The following is a 19,962-nucleotide window of genomic DNA, read 5'->3' as shown; positions in this document are numbered from 1 at the left end:
CCGAGCCCAGCAGCTAGGACGTGCACGGCAAAGCCACCCGGCCCAGGGGACGGCGCCCTGCGGAAGGTGTGTGTTATCGGCTTTGACGGGGTAATGTTGGAGCATGGGTTGTTCCAAAAGACGGAACGAGTCCAATTTCCTCCACCTGTTTTATCTCAGGACAGACGGGGGTGCCTTCCGGTGCCTGGATAACCCCGGGACAGAGACATTCGGTGACCCCATTGTGCTCGGCCAGCGCCGAAGCTCCACGGGAGTCCCTCAGGTGTTTCCTCGTCTTTGGTAAAAGCCAGCTCTTGATCCACAAACCGTTTCCCACAGATACATCAGGTGAGGTTGGCTCCTTGTTTTAAGTAAAATCTCTTAGAATGTATTCTATTCGAAAACACTGCAAACAGGAGAGGCTATCAAAAGGGCAGAGATATCTGTAATATTTAAGTCTGAGTTAACTCATCGAGGAAAGTCATAAATTATTTTTTTAAAGCCTGCAGTTATATTTTATATGGAACTGAAGAATCAGACTAAATAATCGTACTTAACACAAGAATTTCCCATAAGGATTTACTCTTCCAAAGCAACAATATCCAGAACTCTATGAAAGTAAGAAGTGGCTTTGTCCAGACAGAAGGTCCTTCTAAACGAGGCAATTTTTTTTTCTTTTTGTTTTACTATTCTGACTGCAAATGACTGCGTGCCTTCTCAGAACAACTGAACGCCCTGTCTGTCCTGCTCCATCGCTGAGACCCTAAGCGATGCCCAGTACTCATATTCAGGGGGGAATAGGGAAAAGCTGATTTTTTCAATGGAGTCAAGACATGGGAGACCACTCTAAGGACCAGGGAGATGACTGGACCTCAAGGGCCCACCGCCTTCTCACGCACTGGAATGGCCAGTTTTCCCGTCTCCTGTCCCAGGCCTGTGGGACGCAGGTTGGGGGTGGGGTCACACCAAGTACTCCCAGCCACGGGCTTCTATTCCAAACCTGTATGTTTAAGTCTTTTTCAGACTAGAATAATTTCTTCCCATTTTTGAACACACTGGAAAGGAAATGAAGGAGCACGCTAAGTTGTTTTAACTAGGCAGAAGCAGAATTTTCCTAAGAAAATGTGAATAGCTAATAATATCAATGGCCTTCAATACATAAACGAAGAGCCCCAAATTCCATTTTATTTCACTTTTGTAAAGAAATGTCTTGGCACGGAAAGCATGTTTACATAGCAGCTGGAGGAAAATAAGTGAGGGAAACACGGCTTGTTTTTACCTGATAGATTTCACTATGATTTTTTTTTTTCTTTAAGCTAATTATGTGACCCCGTAAAATTGTTTTACTTCCGTGGGCCTTAGTTTCTTTATCTGGGAAAATAGGAAGCCGGACAAGATGGAACCAGACTGCTTTCCTTTCCCAGTTCTGCCACCGATCACTTAAGTCCTTGAGGGCATGTCCCTGTGTCCCTCTGAATGGACTGTCATTGTCAGAATCATGTAAACATTAGCAATCTCTCCTGTTTGATCAAATGAGAACATGAACATCAAAAATTGAAAAGTAGTGTACAAATGATGTCAGCTTAATCTCTTTCTCCAAAGCCGCTCCCAGCTGGAATTCATTCGCCCTTCACTCACTCACTCACTCACTCACGCACTCATGAAGTATTTTGAATGTGGTAATAATCAACGCAAACACAACCCCTGCCCTCGTGGTGCTGTGGGCTCATGGGAGAGAAATGCAATTAAATAACTACACCAATATTTTTGTCATCCTTCCTGATCAATTCTAACACCATGCTACCATCTCCACGGTGCTGGTATTGGGGAGCGAGGGGAGAGGCCTCCCCACAGCCCTTCAACTCCCCTCTTCCACCTCTGCAGCAGGGGGCAGGGTCTTTGATCACTGACATGCGTAGAATTCCCAGCATACAGTGACAACGAAAAGCACATGAGCTTTAGTCAGTTTTGCTACGTTGTTTGTGAACTCTCCTGAGACAGTACACCCCTTCGGGTCTGCACCCAGGGTGGCCGATGTCCCTAGACTATGGGATCCCCATGCAGTCACCTCTCTGCCACTACCTCCACTTGGCCCACAGTTTCTCAGCTGCATCAGGAGAGTGTCTCTGTCGTAGACAAACTACCAGTGCTCAAAAAATCCTAACCCAGATCCAGTCTTCTCTCTCAAAAACACCTGCTAGTCCCCGGCTGTCTTTGAGAGAGGTTCATGTTGAATTTTGAACTCAAAACCTTTCAGTTATTGAGAGGTCTGTGTCTTATTGGCTCATTTAAGCACTTCAGTGCATTCAGGCTTCTGGTTTCTCATGTGTCTCAAGTAAAATGAGAAATAGTGATGCTCCTGTAACAGACTAAACTTAGATGAGATTTAGACTGTGATCTGTTATTGCCTTCATCCACTAACTTTGGCTTACGTTCTACTAACATTTGTTCTTCATCCAGTTTCTTCAAGCGTAAGTTAGGCTGTTTATTTGAGATCCTTCTTTTTCCTTAACGTAGCTGGGGGAAGCCAGAGCTCAGGGCGGGGTTCATCCTTTCCTGTGCTTGGTGCTACATTCCTCCACCATGTCAATTTTTATATTCATGTACATCTTGCTTGGTTCTAGAAAACTATCGATATCACAGCAGGCTGTAATCCTTACCTCCCTCACCCACAAACTTGGAATCCCAAGGGCGACATTATCTTTGTAATCTCTATTTCGTCATCACCTCGTTTAAATTGGGGGGGGGACCCTGAAATAGTTTCCTCAAGGAGAAATCATTATATCTATTTGGTTAAAAATTAGAGAAAGGAGAAAACCAATAGACTGTTTAGTCATATGGTGTTTATATAAATGCAGATTTGTGTCCTTTTATTATGTTCCTGGGTAATTAATATTGGAGGAATCTTTTAGGTCCATTAAATATTTAGATTATTAAATATGCTTTCACATTATATCTTGTTACCAAAGATATCCGTTTATTCAAAACAGAGGGACTGAAAACAAGAAAACCAAAAAAAAAAAAAAAAAAAGAGGGGCCTGTGGCTCCTCCTCCAGACCCCCTCCCAACGGTGATGAATAGGAGGGGCTGTCCCCCTCCCCCCGGAGACAGCATCCTTGCAGAGCTTTAGGCTGTTTTGAAATTCTTTTCTTTATGAGATTTTTTTTTTTTCTCTTAATATCAAACAAAGAGCTGCTGCAACTCCTGTGGCTGGCGCAGCCGGGGCCGAGGACAGCACCGGCCCCGCTCGGCCGGTGAACATGCAGAGCGATGGCGCGTCCGGGGACGCGCGCTCCCCGGTCCGCGAACCGCAGACGGCCTGAATGACAGTGACCTCTTCTCTCCAGGATTCCCCCGCGGGAACGTGCCCCGCGCGGCCGTCAGGTTTTCTCTAGAAAAGAGAGGAAGGGGCTCGGCCGCCAGGGAGGAGCCGAGCGCGGCGACCCGGGGGCGCTGCCAGGCCCGGGGCTCCGGCCCTGCCGTGCGCGTCGCCGCGCTCGGGCTCTGCGGGCCGCGGGCCGGGAGCGGGCGGCGAGGGACGGCGCCGAGGGCCGCGCGCGGGCTCTGAGCCGCCGAGCCGCGGGCCCCGCGGGGACGATCCTGCCGGCCCAGCTCGCCGGCCCGCCGCGCAGGCTCCCGCGGCGCGAGGTTTGTCCCCGCCCGCTCGCCGTGCCGCGCGGCCCCGGGGCGCGGGGAGGGCGCGCGGCGGCGATGGGCGAGACCATGTCGAAGCGACTCAAGTTGCACCTGGGCGGGGAGGCAGAGATGGAGGAGCGGGCGTTCGCCAACCCCTTCCCGGACTACGAGGCGGCCGCCGCCGCCGACGCGGCCGAGGGCTCGGGCCCGGCTCGGCCCCCGCCCACCCCCGACGAGCTCGGCCTCCCCTTCCAGCGCGACGGGAAGGTGAGTCGGCGGCCGGCTTGGCCCGGCCCGGGCCGCGCCGCGCCAGGCGGGGGGCGCCGGCGGTGGTAGCGTCCACCCGTCCGGCGCGCGCGCGCCTCGTGACGTCATCCCCGCGCGCCTCGTGACGTCACCGCGCGCCGCCTGCGCGCGGCCCTGCGCGGCCTTCCCCGGCCCTTCCTGGCGAGAAGGCCCCGAAGGGCTGTGAACTTGGGTTGTCAGCCACTTTCCTCTCGTTGGGCGCCGCCTGGCTCCTCAGGCCTTCGACGAGCATGGCGCGCTGTAGTGTCTGGGCTCTCGGAAGTGACTCTTAGGGCGCTAGTGGCAGTCGACGTGCTGAGTTGATTACTCTCGAGGGCCCTCGAGCAGACTCCCACTTCTAGGGCTGCAAAGCATACCCGCTGATGACCTGTTCACAGCTTTCCGAAGGCCACTCGTGTCGTCAGACCTGGCCTCTGGTCCAGTGCCCTTGGAAAAACAAAGAGCATCGTTCATAAACAGTCGTGTCGTTTTGATTGCTCTTGTCTGTGTGCCCAGGAGTCGGGTGTCTGAAAAGTGAACTGGGGAGGGGAAAGTGGCGTTGACCCCAACAAAGAGGTAAACAAAGAAGCAGGTTCAAGCAGTTGGGTTTATTTGGGAAAAGCGGAGGAATTGCAATTCGGGACATGCAGATTGTTGCAAGCTACCGGCAAGTCCAAAGAGACAAAGGGAGTCAGCTTTCCGGGCGTTTTAGGGGGAAATTGGGAAGAGCAAGAATTCAAGGTTGTGGGTTCTCGTTGACCGCAAGTGGTAGTTAATGCCGTTGCTGGAGCAGGGAGCCATCATGTTTTCAAAAGCAGGAGACGAAATTCAAATATGAAAAATACCCTCCCTTGTTAAAACAAATCTTCCTTTTTCCTGCTGGTTCTGCAGGCTGCAGTGACTGGTACGTGCGTGCATGAGAACTCTCCCTCCCTGGCTCCGTTTTGAATAATGTTTCCTTTATTTTATAGTGGAAATAAAGGAAGCCGTGATCATCAGCTGAACTGTTTTCATGTTTACTAATTAGGTTATTGTTCCACTGATCTCCAAGTCCCACTTCCCGGCGTTGGTTCCTCATGTGTTTTGTATTATAAAAGGCATAAGTTTGCCAAAAGGCAATTTTGAAAGAGCCATAGGTATGAATGTAGAATCTTCAGCAACTGACTTCTTTAAACCTCTGTTTTTTTTTTTAATACGTGATTAAAAAATAACAGTTACTAACTCACAGGGATGTTAGTGATTGAATTGGATAAAATATATAAACTGCCTGGCAAACTGCATTATGTGGTGCTTACTAGGCCCCCAATAAATGTCAGCCTCTTCCCCTTGAAAATTCAAGCCTTTGGGCTTAGAATTCCTATATCAATATTTCTTTTTCTCTAGATTTCTTTTATATTCACATATATTTGTGACTTAGTGTCCAAATTTTTTGTAATGGAAATAAATCTCTGGCAAGTATTTAAAAAAACCATCTTTTATACTTTTTGTCAGTTGCTACCCCAGTAGCATCCTTAGAATAAACATGCTACTGCAGTGTTTAGTGACTAAAGATGAGTGAAACAAACTCCTGATCATGATTTGAGTCTTCACAAGAACAATAAATAGATGAGAGCAGTTGAATTTCATTTTCTACCTCATAAAAGGCAATAAACACTGGTTCCGTAATTACCTATTTTTTCTTTATATCTAGTAAATGTGATTTTGACCTCAACTATATACCAGACTGACATATAAAAAACTAATTGGGCTTAGACAATTTAGCAGTTAAAATACATCGGGGTGGGGGGCCCATGCCAGTGGTTATATATGCTAAACCGTGATTATGTGCTAAAGGAATGGGGAAATAGAAATTGTATTGTTCTGAACATAAAAATGAGAGTGCGTTAAAGGGAGAGAGGGGTTGTGATTTTAAAAGGTTGAAAGAATGCTTCTTAGTTACAGGAAAATCAAAAGATAAAATGAATGTCTTCTGTATAGATACTTTATGAACTGCCGATTATTACATTTTTAATTCTTAAACTATGTTTAAAATGTAATTAAGGTAGGATCAGAATATGCATTTGCTTGGTAGACATGAAGTTTCATGAAAATGAGGATGTCACGGGTTGAAGTGTGTTTTCCAAAAAGGTATGTACAAGCATAAGCATAGCTACTGAAACTCCAGGGTGTGGCTTTATTTTCATATAAGGACATGTAATTAGTTACGATAAGGTGATAAGGTCGATAAGGTGATAAGGTCGTTTTATAAAAGGGAAGGAGGGGAGTGTCTCCCTTCCCTTTCTGAGAGAGTTTCACTAGAAATGTTTTACTCTGAGTCTTTGGAATGTAAATGAATCATTCTATTAAAAAGATAAGCCCATTTGTCTTCTGGTCCAGAGCCTCAGCCTCCTTTGAAATGTCAACAGACACCTCCAGGGTTTAGTAGACCTCTCTGGAGTTCTCACAATTTACATAGTTGTAACTTAATTCCTAATTGCAGTCAGTCCAGAACCCCAAATTTTAGTAAACTTTGTCCTGAAAGCTCTAAAATGTGCAGTAACATAAAAACATTTGTTCTGTGTCCCACAGAGGGACGTTGCATTATAATAATGAGTCAGTCATCAAGAAGACATAACAGCTATACATTTGCCTATAACGAATAACAGAACTACAGAATATACAAAAGCAAAAAAAAAAAAAAATAGTGAAAGGAAGAAATAGACAATAGGCAATTCGACAATCATGATCAGGGATTTTAATGCACCTCAGCATTGATACAGCAACTAGATTTTTCATTGCTGACTTTCCTCTGAGAAAGACTACCAGCACCGTATAAGAATACCTCTTTCCTTAGCTCTTCACACAGTGATACGTGATATTTTTGATTGTTTTTATTATTTATTCATCCAATAGGCAAAACCATGGTACTTGTACTTACGTGCATTTCATCAGTCGCTAAGCGATTGACCATTTTCGCATTTGGTTTTTCCTTTTTATGAAGTACGTTGATAATTTTAGGTGTATTTCTGTATTGTTATGGCCTTTTTATTTATAAAGTTTTATATTGCCACTATTTCCCCCGAGGTACTCTCTCCAACCAACGAAGCATTGAAATGGGCCGGGTGATATAACTTCAGTCTGTGACGTTCTTACACCCTAGACTGCTAGTTAAAGCATTTAATGCAGCATTATCCTATCTCTGTGCAATTCCGACGCATGCCGTGCTTCGGTTCTCAGATCCTTCCTAATTTCGCGCGGCGGATCCAGACCAAAATCAAAGACCTTCTGCAGCAGATGGAAGAGGGGCTGAAGACAGCCGACCCGCACGACCGCTCTACGTACACGGGCTGGACCGGTGAGCCCGGGGTCCGGGCCGGTGTCTTTCGTTCTTGGGCTGTGATGTGTGAGACTTGGATTTGAATTTTTTTTTTTTCTTTAAAACTGGTAAAGTTTTATACCCTTTAAGTGAAGTTTTGAACTGTCTTCATTGATGAGATGCGTTGGAATTTTATTCCTGAAAGAAAATTTTCCTGTTCATAGTTGATCCTGAAAAATTCATGTGATTCAAATTTAGGGAAGAAATTCAACAGTTGTATGTATTATATTGGGGGGCGGGAAAATCAGATGTTACCAATAGAAAAAGAAAACACAACAGGAAAATGCCATTGATGCGGAGAGGAATTGCAGTGCTTTCAACATTAATTTGGAAACAGGTAAGCAATAAGTTCACAAAACAGAAATACAGGCACTCAGAGAATAGGTAGCAAGACAGGAAGATGGTGGGAAGTACGAACTGACAGAAGAAAAGAAAGTGAAGGAAAGGACAAAAGAGATAAAAATTACTTCAGAGATTAAGACCAAATTACCAAGAGTTAACTAACTGACTCCACAGAAAACACAGCGGTACCATAAAAAGGGAAACAAAAACAAAAATAAAGTGAGAGACTTCCAGTTTCGGGTCTGTCATGTAAGGAGTTCAGAAGTCACCGCCCTGTCTTAAAAAGTAAAAAGCTGAAGAAACCGGAAAATCAACAACTCTCAGATTTGCCAGAGAAGTGAGGTCAGAGGGCAAATGTCTGCGTGAAAAATGGGAGCAGCGGAGATTGAGAAACTCACCATTTACTGGAGCAGAGACACCCCCCCACCCCCCCCACCCCGCGCCCAGGAGACACCTCCATGGGAACAGCGGGGATAAGAAACCTAAACTCTGACAATCGCCGGGGGCCCAGTGTGGACAAATACGGGGGTTAAACTCCGGGGGGACCCGTCATAGGGGAGTTTCCACACTTTGGTGAGATTGACTCAAGGAGTTCTCTCAGGGCCTCGCTGTGAATATTGGAGGAAAAAAACCCCTCAGCTTCCAGCAGGGAGAGGGGAAAGGAACGATTATGACATTCGCCAGTTCTGCACGCTGCAGGGCAAGGATGCTAACTGGTCACGTGAAAACAGGTACCTGTGTGGTCAGAGTCAGGTGCCTGAATATAACATGGGCGTGTGTAAATCACTCCACTACAGAGGGTAGAGGACAGGGGTATTAAACATAGCGATAGCTACAATAATGTTCGATGGGTATACGATATGAGATATGTGAATTGTGACATCAGAAACAAAATGTTGGAGGGGAGTAGAGTTCTTATATGAGATCAAAGTTATCAGCTCAACATAGAGTGTTATAAGATGTTTTTATGTAAATCGCGTAGTAACCACAAAGCAAAAAATCTATAGTAGATCAACAAGTAATTTTTTTAAAAGGAATCAAAGCTTACCAATAAGAAAAATCAAATCACAAGGAAGACAGTAAGAGAGAAAGGGACTATGAAATAGCCAGAAAGTTGATAAGATGGCATCGGTAAGTCCTTGCATATCAGTGAGCATTGTAAATGGACTAAATTTTCAAATCAAGACACAGAGAATGGATGGGAAAAAAAAAAAAAAAGACCTAACTATATGCTGCTTATAAGAGACTCACGTCAGCTTTACGGACATAGGCTGAAAGAAAAGAGATGGAAAAGATACTCCATACAGATGGAAACCAAAATAGAGCAGAGGTAAGTACATTTATATCAGAACAGATGGACCAACTTCAAACACTTTAGTAGAGACAAAGGAGATCTTTATATAATGATGGCAGCTCACCAAGAGGATATAAGAATTGTACAGATATATGCACCTAACATCAGAGTACCTAAACATACGAAGCAAATACTAACATCTGAAAGGAAAAATGGACAATATAATAATAGGGGACTTCATTACCCTTCTTCCAGTAATGAATAGATCCAGATTATCAATAGGAAAGCATTGAAAATGAGTTATACATTAGACCAGAGGACCTAACAGACGTAACATAGAATATTCCATCCAACACGTAGAACATTCTCCAGGACAGATCATATGTGAGGACTCAAGTCTCAATAAATCCAAGAAGATAGAAATTATATTAAGTGTCTTTTCTGACCCCTATAGTATGAAACTAGAAACTATTAATAGTAGAAAAACTGGAAAATTCACAAATATGTAGAGACTAAACTAAATGCTTCTTAATAACCAACGGATCAAAGAAAAAAAGGAAATCAAAAAATATCTTGAAACAAATGAAAATGCAAACACAGTATACCAAAACCTAGGGGAGGCAGCCAAAGCAGTTATAAGAGGGCCGTGCAGCACAGTAACTACTACGTGAAGAGGAAGGAAGATCTCAAACAACCTAATTTTACACCTCGAGGAACTAGGAAAACGACAAACCAAATGCAAAGGTAGCGGAAGGAAGGAGAAGACGAAGATGAGAGCAGAAACCAATGAAATAGAAACCAGAAAGGAACGCGAAAGGCCAGCAGAACCAGGAGTGGGTTTTCTGAATAGATGAACAGAATCGACAGACCTATGTCAAGACTAGCTGAGAAAATGAGAGAAGATTCGAGTGAAAAATGAAAGGGGACATTCCAGCCGATGCCACAGAAATGCAAAGGGTCATAAGGCACTACTGCGAGCAATTAGAAGCCAGCAAATTGGGTAACCTAGGAGAAATGGGTAAATTCCTAGAAACACCCAACCTACCAAGCAAGACTGAATTATGAAGAAACAGAAGATATGAGCAGGTCAGTAATGAATCAAAATCTCCCAGTGGAGAAAAGCCCGGGACCCGATGGCTTTTCTGGTGAATTCTATCAAAAACATACATATTGGTCTTGAGAATTAATGTGAAAGGGAAGTAGGGTGCCCTGGATAGGAGAACTAAAGGAGCAGCTGCCCATTTAGAGAAATTCAAAAAGTACCGTGAAAAGGAAAAGCGAGAGCAGGGTGCTGGGCGAGGAGCGGAGAACCTCGACCCCGGCGCCGGACGCTTCCGTTGGTGTCTGCGCCATCGTTTCATTTCAGTACTTTTTCCTGCAAGGTACTTCACCAAGGGCGTGTTTGTGCAGGTTTGTTTTCTACTTAGCCGTCACACTGACTTCTCAAACCCAGGGCCAATAGCTGGCCTCTTTCAGAAGCCACGTAGGCCATCCTCCATAGATTTTCAGGAAGAGACCCCTCTGTAGTTCACTCGGCTACCCGGACCTGTTCTTTGATCTGCAGTAGGAAGGCAGGGTCGGTGGTAAACTCCATCTTTGGCATCTGTTGCCTATTCGGCATCATGTGGCTGGTCATTTGGGTGGGTTGGTCACCAAAGAAAATGGAACATTATGAGACATAGAAAAATTGGAGAAAAGTTGTAAAATTCAGAAGAGTAATCATTTAATTGGGGATAAGCTAGGAGGATGCGATTGTGTGAGAAGTAAAAAGAAAAGGATCCGAGTTAGCGTAAGATGTAAGGGAGGATGGGTAAAGCCTCCAGGCCGGTCCGGATGAAGTGGGAGGGCGTGGTGAGTCGCGCACCTGCCTGCGTCCCGGAGGGAGGGAGGGCGCGAGTCACCGTGTCGGAACGGTCAGCGCGACAGTGTGTTTAAACGTAAGGAATTTTTTTTTTTTGCCCTGAATCATTTTTTCCCCATTTTTTAGAACGTGCCATAGGTAGCACCTGGATGTCGCCCTTCCGAAACGTAGGTTTTGTGTAGGTTTTCGCATAATCGTTAAGCAGTGTCCTGAAGGGGGAAGGAAAGTAATGGAGCTCTTCCCTGGGGGGGTCGTTCCAGGCATAGCTCTTCTGTACCTGCAGCTGTACCGGGTCACGTGCGACCAGGCCCACCTGCTGCGGTCCCTCGACTACGTGAAGAGGACGCTCCGGAACCTGAGTGGCCGCAAGGTGGCCTTCCTCTGCGGAGATGCTGGGCCGCTGGCCGTGGGCGCCGTGGTGTACCACAAGCTGAAGAGCGAGTGCGAGGCCCAGGAGTGCGTCACCAAGTGAGTCTTAGAGCGGGACGCGTTTTCTCCACCTTCCCGGTCAGTGGAAGGTCTCGCTGTTGGAAGGCAGTCGAAAAGGGAAACCAGGTTTTAGTTGATGTACTGTTACAAGTGGGTCTCTCCAAGGGACGACGACATTTGTACAGTGACCTCGAGTGTCCGCGGGGGTCACAGGCTCCCTTTCCGCCCCGGCTACTGTAATCACGTTCGCCCACCCCCAGTGCGTGAAAGCTGGCTGACACACCTCGGACCCACCGAGGCGGTACGGCAAGTCACTTCGGGTTCCGTTAGCACACGGTCAGCGTAAACGTCCTCTGTGCCCGTCGGGGCACAGTCTCTTCTGCAGAGGCTGACACCAGGGTCGCCTGTGGTCTGGTGACTCGAGATGAGTCCCAAGCATGGGCTGCACCTCAGGGCCGTTTTCACTTAGATTTCAGATCACTGGCTTCTAATTGTGAGTTTCAAAATTGAGCATCTTCTCCCACATGGTTCAGAATAGATATAAGGTAAAAAGTTTGAACACGAGATTTGTTATTCGTTTTGGTATCTGAGAGAGAAATTGGTGAAGTGGAGAATTTTTGTTTCCCGGGGTTTGGGGTTTGTTTTTGTGTCTTTGTTGTTTTTTGTATTTTTGAAATCAGTTTTAAATTATAAATAACAGGTCATTCCTAAAGTAATGGGGTTACCCACAGTTCCAGGAAAGAATGTTAGACAGTGAGAAACGGAGTTTTTCTCGTCGGGCAGGCTTTTGCAGCTGCAGAGGACGGTCGTCTGCGGAGATTCCGACCTCCCCGACGAGCTGCTGTATGGCCGGGCCGGCTACCTGTACGCCCTGCTCTACCTGAACACGGAGATCGGCCCGGGCACCGTGTGCCAGTCGGCCGTTCAGGAGGTACCGTGGGTCACAGGGCATGGGCACCGTCACCCTTAGCCCTCTGACAGTGCTCGCTGGACCCCGCTCCCAGCCCGGAGTGGTCGCTTAAGGCATCTCATAACATTAATAAGCGGCCCCTTCGCCTCCTTTCCAGGAATGTGCTTTTAGAAATCTGTGCCCCTCAGGCCTGCGTCGATGCGGCCGTCTTCCCTAGCATCAGTGGCAGCTTCAAACAGAGCATGTTCCCTTCTCTTTCATGAAATGCCGGAACTGGAGGCAGAGCTGGGGCCGGGGCTAGGCACCCTGGGCCTTCCTTCTGGGTGCCCCGTGTCCTGGGGGCCACGCCCTTACCTGCATGACCAGAGCCAGCCCTGCACCCTGCCCCTCCCCAGTCAGGGTGCAGGCGAGGAAGCGGGGATGAGCAGCTTCCTTTCGAAGGCAGCAAAGCAGAGGTTGCTGACCTCACTTCTGCTCACACCCCACTGCCACCGCCAAGTCGCCTGACTGTCCAGCTGTCTGGCGCTCGGAGGCCAGGTGCCTAGCTAGAACTTGGAGCACGGTTGACAACAGTGTGAAGGGGGAAAGGCTGTGAGGAGACAGTGTGTGTCTGCCACACAGCCGTCCCAGAGGCGGTTCTTCCCCGGATCTGGCTGGAGCCCCGCGTGCCTCGTTCCGTCAGCCTCCCCGGCCCAGCCCGCCCTGCAGCGGCCTGCAAGGCTGCCAGGCTTGGGGGGGACGCCCTGCAGCCACGGAGCACATGCGTCATCTAGCATGGGTCCACGGGAAGCCTTTCTAGATTCTAGGAAACCGATTATGCAAAGAACTTCTGATTTCACGGTTTGGCCTAATGTCTTTTTCTACTGTGAGATTGTCTTCTGCTTCCTCTCTTCCCGTATTTACTAATTTGTAACATAAAGATAACAGTGTTGGCTACTAACTGCTTAAAGATGCTTAGGTTAAGCTGTCTGTCTGTCTACCTAAAGCTCGCCGTTAGTGTTGATGAGACCGAGACAGGATGCGTTTAGGTTGTTAGACTTACGCCGCCCCCCACGTCTGTAGGTCGTCAGTGCCATCATCGAATCGGGCAAGGCTTTGTCGAGGGAAGAAAGGAAGACCGAGCGCTGTCCCCTCTTGTACCAGTGGCACCGGAAGCAGTATGTTGGAGCGGCCCATGGCATGGCCGGGATCTACTACATGCTGATGCAGGTGAGGACACCCCGAAAGACCGAGGTGGCGCTCGTACCATGAAATACCAGATCAGATAGGAAAATGGAACCATTTCAGCACAAACCAAGCAGGCTGCAACGAAGTGAGGCTCCGCTCCGAGCCGTGGGTGCCCCGGCTCTGCCGCGTGAGCCCCGAGCGGTGGGCCCCGGGGGCGCCTTCGGGGTGCGGGTTTGCCCCGGGCGAGGTGCCTGCCGCGGCCCTTTGCCTCTGTCCACGTCCTCCTGCTGACAGAAGTGGTCACTCATGTAATGGGAGAACCTTCGCGCCCATAGCATCTGCTCGTGCACTGAATTAAAAACAGAAACCTGACCATTTTGTTCCTGAGTAGATTTTCCCATTCTCTGCTGGGACAGCATAGTGTGAATTCTGGGGTTGGGGGGAAGCTCGATGTACCTTAAATACTGTGAACTCTAATGATGCGGAACATACTTTTCAACTTTAATTTTCTGAAGTATACGCTATTTATGTAAATTCCTTATTTTTGCGTGTTTCTTAGGACATGCATCTTTAAGCTTTGTCATTGCCAATATGTACAGAAAGAGAATAAAAATAGAAGTTCGTGAATATAAAAAAGTGAGAAAGCAGACTGGCACAGAGATCCTTCAATGTTTTATTTATCCTTGTTTCTTTAAAGCCAGCAGCAAACGTGGACCCCGACACCTTGACAGAAATGGTGAAACCCAGCATCGATTACGTGCGCCACAAAAGGTTCCGCTCCGGGAATTACCCGTCGTCGCTGAGCAACGAGACGGACCGCCTGGTGCACTGGTGCCACGGCGCCCCGGGCGTTATCCACATGCTGATGCAGGCCGCCCAGGTCGGTGCGCGGCCCGGGCCCGCGCCGGCTTCTCGGCGGGCTCGGGCGGGCTCTGGGGTTTCTGAAGCCGAGTGCTGGAGTCACCTTTGGAAAACCGTGCGCCGGGAGGAGGACGGGGGCACAGAGGGGGACAGACGGCCAGCGCTGCGGTGCGGCGGGTGTTCCCGCAGCCCGCGCCACCTCGGGTCCCCCGATGCCTGCGGTTTTCCAGCCACAGCGGGGAGCCCCTCGCTCACTCGACGCCACCGTTTCGACACGCCTTGTTCTTTGCCGCCAGGTGTTCAAGGAGGAGAAGTACCTGAAAGACGCCATGGAGTGCAGCGACGTGATCTGGCAGCGAGGCCTGCTGCGGAAGGGCTACGGGGTCTGCCACGGGACGGCCGGCAACGGCTACTCCTTCCTGTCCCTGTACCGCCTCACCCAGGACAAAAAGTACCTCTACCGGGCCTGCAAGGTGAGGACAGCTGTGTCCCAGCAACTCCTGACCACCCCCCCCCCCCCGCCCCGCCAGGGCACCCTCGAGACCCACAAACGCGGCTCCTCCCGCTAACTCGGGCTGTGCTGACAGCTGGAGCACCACCGTGAGGCCTGTGCGCTGCGCTAGCCCCGCCCCGCCCATCACAGCCCCGCCCACCCCGCTCTCAGCCCCGCCCCAATCACAGCCCCGCCCACCCCGCTCTCAGCCCGGCCCGTCTGGGCCTTCCCAGGCTCCTCCAGCCTGCTCCCTGGGCCCACACCCCCCACTCCAGCTGTGCCGCCCCCACCGCTCCCTATTGGGGAGTGTGCCACCCCCTGCCCCCCTCTTCATGTGTCGTTAGCTCTTTCTCCCATCTGGAATGACCTTCCCCTGAAATTTGCATGGCGACACCTTGCCATTGATCTCAGCTTGCGTCATGCCCTTGGGGCCTCTGGGACTTCCCAGGTGAAGGGAAGACTCAGGCGTCTGATGTGTGTTTCTGGTGCGGAGGAGAATCTGAGAAACACCCATCTAGTGCATGCAAATGAGAGGCCCACAGCGAGGCCCGGCCAGCGTCTGCTGCCATTTTTATTACTGTACACGTTTCGCAGACATAGTTATGTAGACACAGAGGGAACACGGGGAGAAGACACCCCGAAGTGTTTTCTGAGACCCCTGCTAGGCGGGAGCATTGTAGGGGGCTTTTTTACACTGCCGGACGGTGAGCAGCCGTCGCTATTACGAAGCCTCCTCTCAGCCCAGGCAGACGAGAGCCCTCCTTCCTGGTGCCCGTCAGAGGCGCCGTGTGCAGCGTGGGGCGCACAGGATTCCCGTGGAGGTCAGGGCCCGACCCCTGGCGGTCCTGGGGGTCAGGAGGTGCCGTCTGGGCCGGGACCTCAAGGAGGGCCGTGCATTCAGAAGAGGGGGTGCGGGGAGGCTGGGCAGAGGGCTGAGGCGGGGGGACTCCCCATTCGTGTGATGGGGGCGGCGGGTTTGGTGAGAGTCGTCACTGTGACATGGACGATTCAGCGAACACAGATCCAGAAAGGCTGCGTGGAGGGAGGCACGGCAAGATTTTTAAGACGAGTTTTCCGGCCGGACCAGGAAGGGGCAGCCTGGGAGGCGGGGTGGCTTCCTGGTCGTTGGCAGAAAGGCACCGAGTGCCCCCAACGCCTGAGCACATCCGTGCGGCGGGCGCAGAGGTCTGAAGGCGAAGTCCGACGGGAGGGCCGGGCCGGAGGCTGGTCATTCCCGTGAGTAGTTCCTCTCGGCCTCCTCACAGCTTCAGAAGAAGGCTGGGCCCCGAGTGGCTGTCACAGCCAGTGGGAGCCAGCACAAGGGGGTGTCACCTGTGCCCAGACTCTTCTCAGAGGCCTCTGTGGCCACAGTGACCAGAATGGGGTCGAGGGTAGGCGTCCCCAAGTTGTGGTTTAATAATTAATGCAAGAAGTGGGGAGTTATAAACCAAGGCACTGCCGTGAGAATGAAGAGCAGGACGCTGAGCCCACAGACGGCAGCGGGTTTAAGGCGGAGGACGTGGAGACGCCGCAGTGTCCCCGTCACCTGACCGAGGAGCAGACCGATGGCCCGTGAGGCAGGCTGGGCGGGCCGGCGCGTGCGGGGGCGGGAAGCAGCGGAGCTTTCGTTTCATAGGTGCTCGACGTGACAGTCCTCGTGTCTGTCGCTTACATTCTTTACGTACCAGCGACGGAAACTAGTAAGTTAAGCAGTAAAGGGAAACGTAATGATGTAAAACCGCATGAGGTTTGACGCGGTGGCTCGGGGAGCTCAGAGGAAATGCGGGGGTAGGGGGACCCTAAAGGTGGAGGGAGTGCCCAGGCAGCGGCATCAGGCCTGCGCTGTGGGGAGGCGGGAGGTAACGTTTTGCAGGGGTGCCACCCGGGGCAGCTGGGCCCGGGTTTAGCCAGGGTGGACTTCCCTCGGGAATGACCGCGGAGGGAAGGAGGCAGGTGCTGGAAGAGACGAGGGGGTGGTTTTCTGCTTCAGCCTCCCCCGCTCTGAGGTGGACCCCGCCGTACAGCTAGGGACACGGGATGGGGAGGTGGCAGCCATGGGGAGGCGGCCTGGGTAGCCCAGACCCGCGCCCCTCACCCCTGCCTGGCCCGGCCCCCGGCCTCGCGTCTCAGGGAGTCCACTGCAATGCCTTTTGTCGCCTTTCCGCCCCGTGAAATGTCCTCCCTCAAAGAGACACGTCTGTCTCCCTCTTAGTTTGCAGAGTGGTGTCTGGAATATGGAGCCCACGGGTGCCGCATCCCCGACAGGCCCTACTCTCTCTTCGAAGGTAAGGGCGAGGGGGGCGTGGTGCCGGGGGGCGGGAGCCCGCCCGCTCTGGGGGCCGGGCGCCGTCACCTGTGCTCTTACGTGACAGCCCCGCCGCTGTTCGTGGGAAGGTGACTACGGACGAGATAGTTTCGGTCCCTTCTCCTTCCTGTCCCTGCTCCGTGCTCCCGTGACTGCCCTCCAGGCGGGGTTCGATCTTCTGTGACGTGCGCAGGCAGCCGGCTCGGATGCCCGCTGCCCGCCGGAGGGACGCCGGGCTCCTGTCCGCGCATGTCACCCGCACCTGCGTGCGAAGGCTGCTCACGGAGGCTGGTCGGTTACTTAGCGTGGTGATCGTTTAGGTTATACAAAGAAGTGCAAATAATTATATTAGTAATCAAAGGCTTTGGTAACTAGAAATATGAATAGCTGGAAAAAGTAATGAGAGACTGTTGAAGAGAGTCCTGGAAAACAGGAGCAGTGACAGGAAACGGCGAGCGTGGCACTAGCGGTCTCTGCCGCAGGCGCGACTCAGGAACGCAAGACGGAAGCCCCGCGGGGGCGCGCCTGCTGCCAGGGCACTGCGCGCGCGTGCGTGCATGTGTGCACGTGTGTGTGCGCGCGCGTGTGCGTGCGTGTGCGTGCGTGTGTGCGCGCGCGCGTGTGTTGAGTTATTTGCGACGTAAGCCACAGAAATTGAAGAGCAAAGGTTAAATGATGCTGGGATAAGTTTTGAAGTCCTCGGCCCCTCTTCCCCCGCTCACAGCTCCTGGTAAAGGACACTCCCTCCTGCCCTTCCTAACCGTCCCCTTGTACGTTACAGGCATGGCCGGCACCATCCACTTTCTCTCCGACGTCCTGGTACCCGAGACATCACGGTTTCCAGCGTTTGAACTTGGCTCTTCGCAGATGGAGAAAAAGGTGCAAAAAGACTACTAAGAGCCCCGTCGGGACCAAAAGCCGCCGGGTCGCTCAGTGTCTGACAAAGAACCGGCCCCGTGTGAACCCCGGCAGGCAGACAGCGCCTCGGCCCCCGGAGGCCCGGGGACCCCCAGTCAGCGCACGCGCGGCGGGCCGCGGCGGCCCTGCCCTCGCCCCTGTAAGACACGGGCTCACACCCAGTTCTCTGTCGCGCTTGCATGTTTCTTGGTGTTCGTCGGCATCGGCTCTTCGGGCGGAAGGCCCTTGTCCCCACGAGCCGAGCTGCCCGCGCGGGGGCAGGGCGGCCGCCACTTCCGTGTGATCGACTCAGGCCGACTCGTGGAATAGTCGGGCGGCGTCTCGTGTAGCAGAAGGACTCTCTAGGGGACAACCCGGCCACCGCACGGTTTCAGCATCTCTGCGCGCCTCTCAGATGAGCATGAGGGAGAGACCGCGCTGAACTCTGGGAAGAAACAGCAGATGAGGGCGTCGGCCGGGGTGCTTGGGGGGGCCATTCCACTAGGCCAGAGAGCACGCCTCTGTGCTTCGTGCCCACCCGAGTGTTTATAAGCCACATGGGGTGCATCACGGCTCCCCTGGCACTCCCCGTTCCCAGCCGTGTGACATTCCCGAGGCTCCTTGTGGTCTGAGGCGGCGGGCGCTGGGGGACGGGACTTGGTGCCTGCAGGGGCAGCGCCCCAGACCGCGCCCTGAGTCGGGCGGCAGTGGCCGGGCCCCGGCAGGTCCACACGTGGTTCCTGTCACCACGCAGACGGCACCCCCCCTTCATCACGGCACAGCTCGCTCTGCCGGGCTCAGTGGGTAAGAGTCCAGACGCGTCATCGGCAGAGAGAGACTCAGCTGTTCCCACGCCGCGAGTAAACTTAGTTTAAAAGTTGGTCAGTTATCAAAGTAAAAGTTTGGGATTAAACGGTTCTTATGTTTTGTGCACCATTTGGATGATAAAAATCTCACATTTGATGAAACGTGTGAAGCATAAATGTAGTTGTCTCCACTTACCCGGAAACTGTTCTAACCAAGGACCTGCCTGACGTTTTCAGTATTAAAAAGGGGCATTCATGCGATGAGCAGACCCGCCACAATCCTGCCCGTGGGTTTCGCTTTTTGGAGGGGTTTTCGTGGCCCGGGGCGCGGGGCTGGGGCTGCCCGCGGGCTGACGCAGGGGCGGGGAAGCTCGCCAGGCCCCCACCCCTGCCACTGAGGAGGAGGCGGCTGTCGCTGCGGCAGACTCACGCCAGGCGCGTCTTGGGGGGCCCGACGCCCTGATGTGCGGCCTCACGAGTCCCCACCGCAGACGCGCGTGGCCCGCAGGCGAGACCATGTTCTCTGGTCAGGCTGGCCGCGTGCGTGGAAACCTCACGGCCACATCCTACCCGACCTCGTGGGCCAGCAGTGCCGATGGCCCCCGGGCCACGAGCTCTCAGGCAGAAGAGCCCGCCTGAAGTCCCAGCTCATCCGAGCGGCAGGCGCCCTTCCCCCCAGCCACATCCCCTGGCCAAAGCATCTGCAGAGGAGACAACCGTGACCTCCAGCTGCCCAAGTCTCACCGCCCCCTCCCCAACATACACCTACCTACACACACTCAAACTAAAGGACCATCACAAAACCAGAACTTAAACCCAGGAACCCTCTCAAAAGCGAAGGGTCTGCTGTCCAGGGAGACTGGGTGCTGAACACTCCAAGGTCTCCCGTTAAAACTCGCCCCGCCCACGCCTCCGCACACCTGTTCCCTCTACACCCTTGAAAACACTTGACTTAGCCCCGCAAGCCGGACGGGGCTGAGGCACCGCGAAGTCTCCCTTCAGCTGACGCCTTCTCCGTCTGCACACTGTTCCTCACTCCAAACTCCGATGCTTTGCATTTCTGGCTTTTCACAGTGTCAGGCACGTGACCCCGAGTTTGGTGACAGATGGAAGGGGAAACCTGTCGATTCAAAGAGAGACAGAAGCCGATTTCATGGTAGGGCCTCCTTGGGATCCTGGTGCAAGCTAATGGATTTTTTTAAAAAATTGCAAGGCAATCAGGAAAAATGTAAATGCTAACTGGATCTTTAAAGAATTAATTATTGTTGGTTTTAATTACGTGTGACAGTGCCACATGCTGACATCCTGATGAAATGCCTGGGATCGGCCTCAGAATAATCCG

General features: G+C 51.7%; 1 protein-coding gene across 4 annotated transcripts; it reads left to right on the top strand.

The window, feature by feature from the left end:
* The first annotated feature begins 3,559 nt into the window (after positions 1-3,559).
* LANCL2 (LanC like 2) lies at positions 3,560-18,815 on the top strand. 4 transcript variants are annotated; one of them, XM_016120992.2, is made up of 9 exons: positions 3,560-3,882; positions 7,117-7,234; positions 11,036-11,220; positions 11,965-12,112; positions 13,154-13,300; positions 13,956-14,138; positions 14,416-14,592; positions 16,825-16,897; positions 17,699-18,815. In XM_016120992.2, the coding sequence occupies exons 1-9, from the start codon at positions 3,691-3,693 to the stop codon at positions 17,766-17,768; spliced, it is 1,293 nt and encodes a 430-aa protein (XP_015976478.2). In that variant the 5' UTR covers positions 3,560-3,690; the 3' UTR covers positions 17,769-18,815. The 4 variants fall into 4 exon arrangements, with proteins under 4 accessions (XP_015976478.2, XP_015976476.2, XP_015976479.2 ...); XM_016120990.2 differs by having other exon boundaries at positions 3,568-3,882; positions 11,013-11,220; XM_016120993.2 differs by lacking the exon at positions 3,560-3,882 and adding an exon at positions 4,016-4,476 and having other exon boundaries at positions 11,013-11,220.
* Positions 18,816-19,962: the final 1,147 nt, after the last annotated feature.

The sequence above is a fragment of the Rousettus aegyptiacus genome, unplaced genomic scaffold, assembly GCF_014176215.1.
Source record: "Rousettus aegyptiacus isolate mRouAeg1 unplaced genomic scaffold, mRouAeg1.p scaffold_m13_p_13, whole genome shotgun sequence".
Classification (NCBI taxonomy): domain Eukaryota; kingdom Metazoa; phylum Chordata; class Mammalia; order Chiroptera; family Pteropodidae; genus Rousettus; species Rousettus aegyptiacus.
Note: the sequence above shows the minus strand (reverse complement) of the source record. Positions and strands in the feature narration are given on the sequence as shown.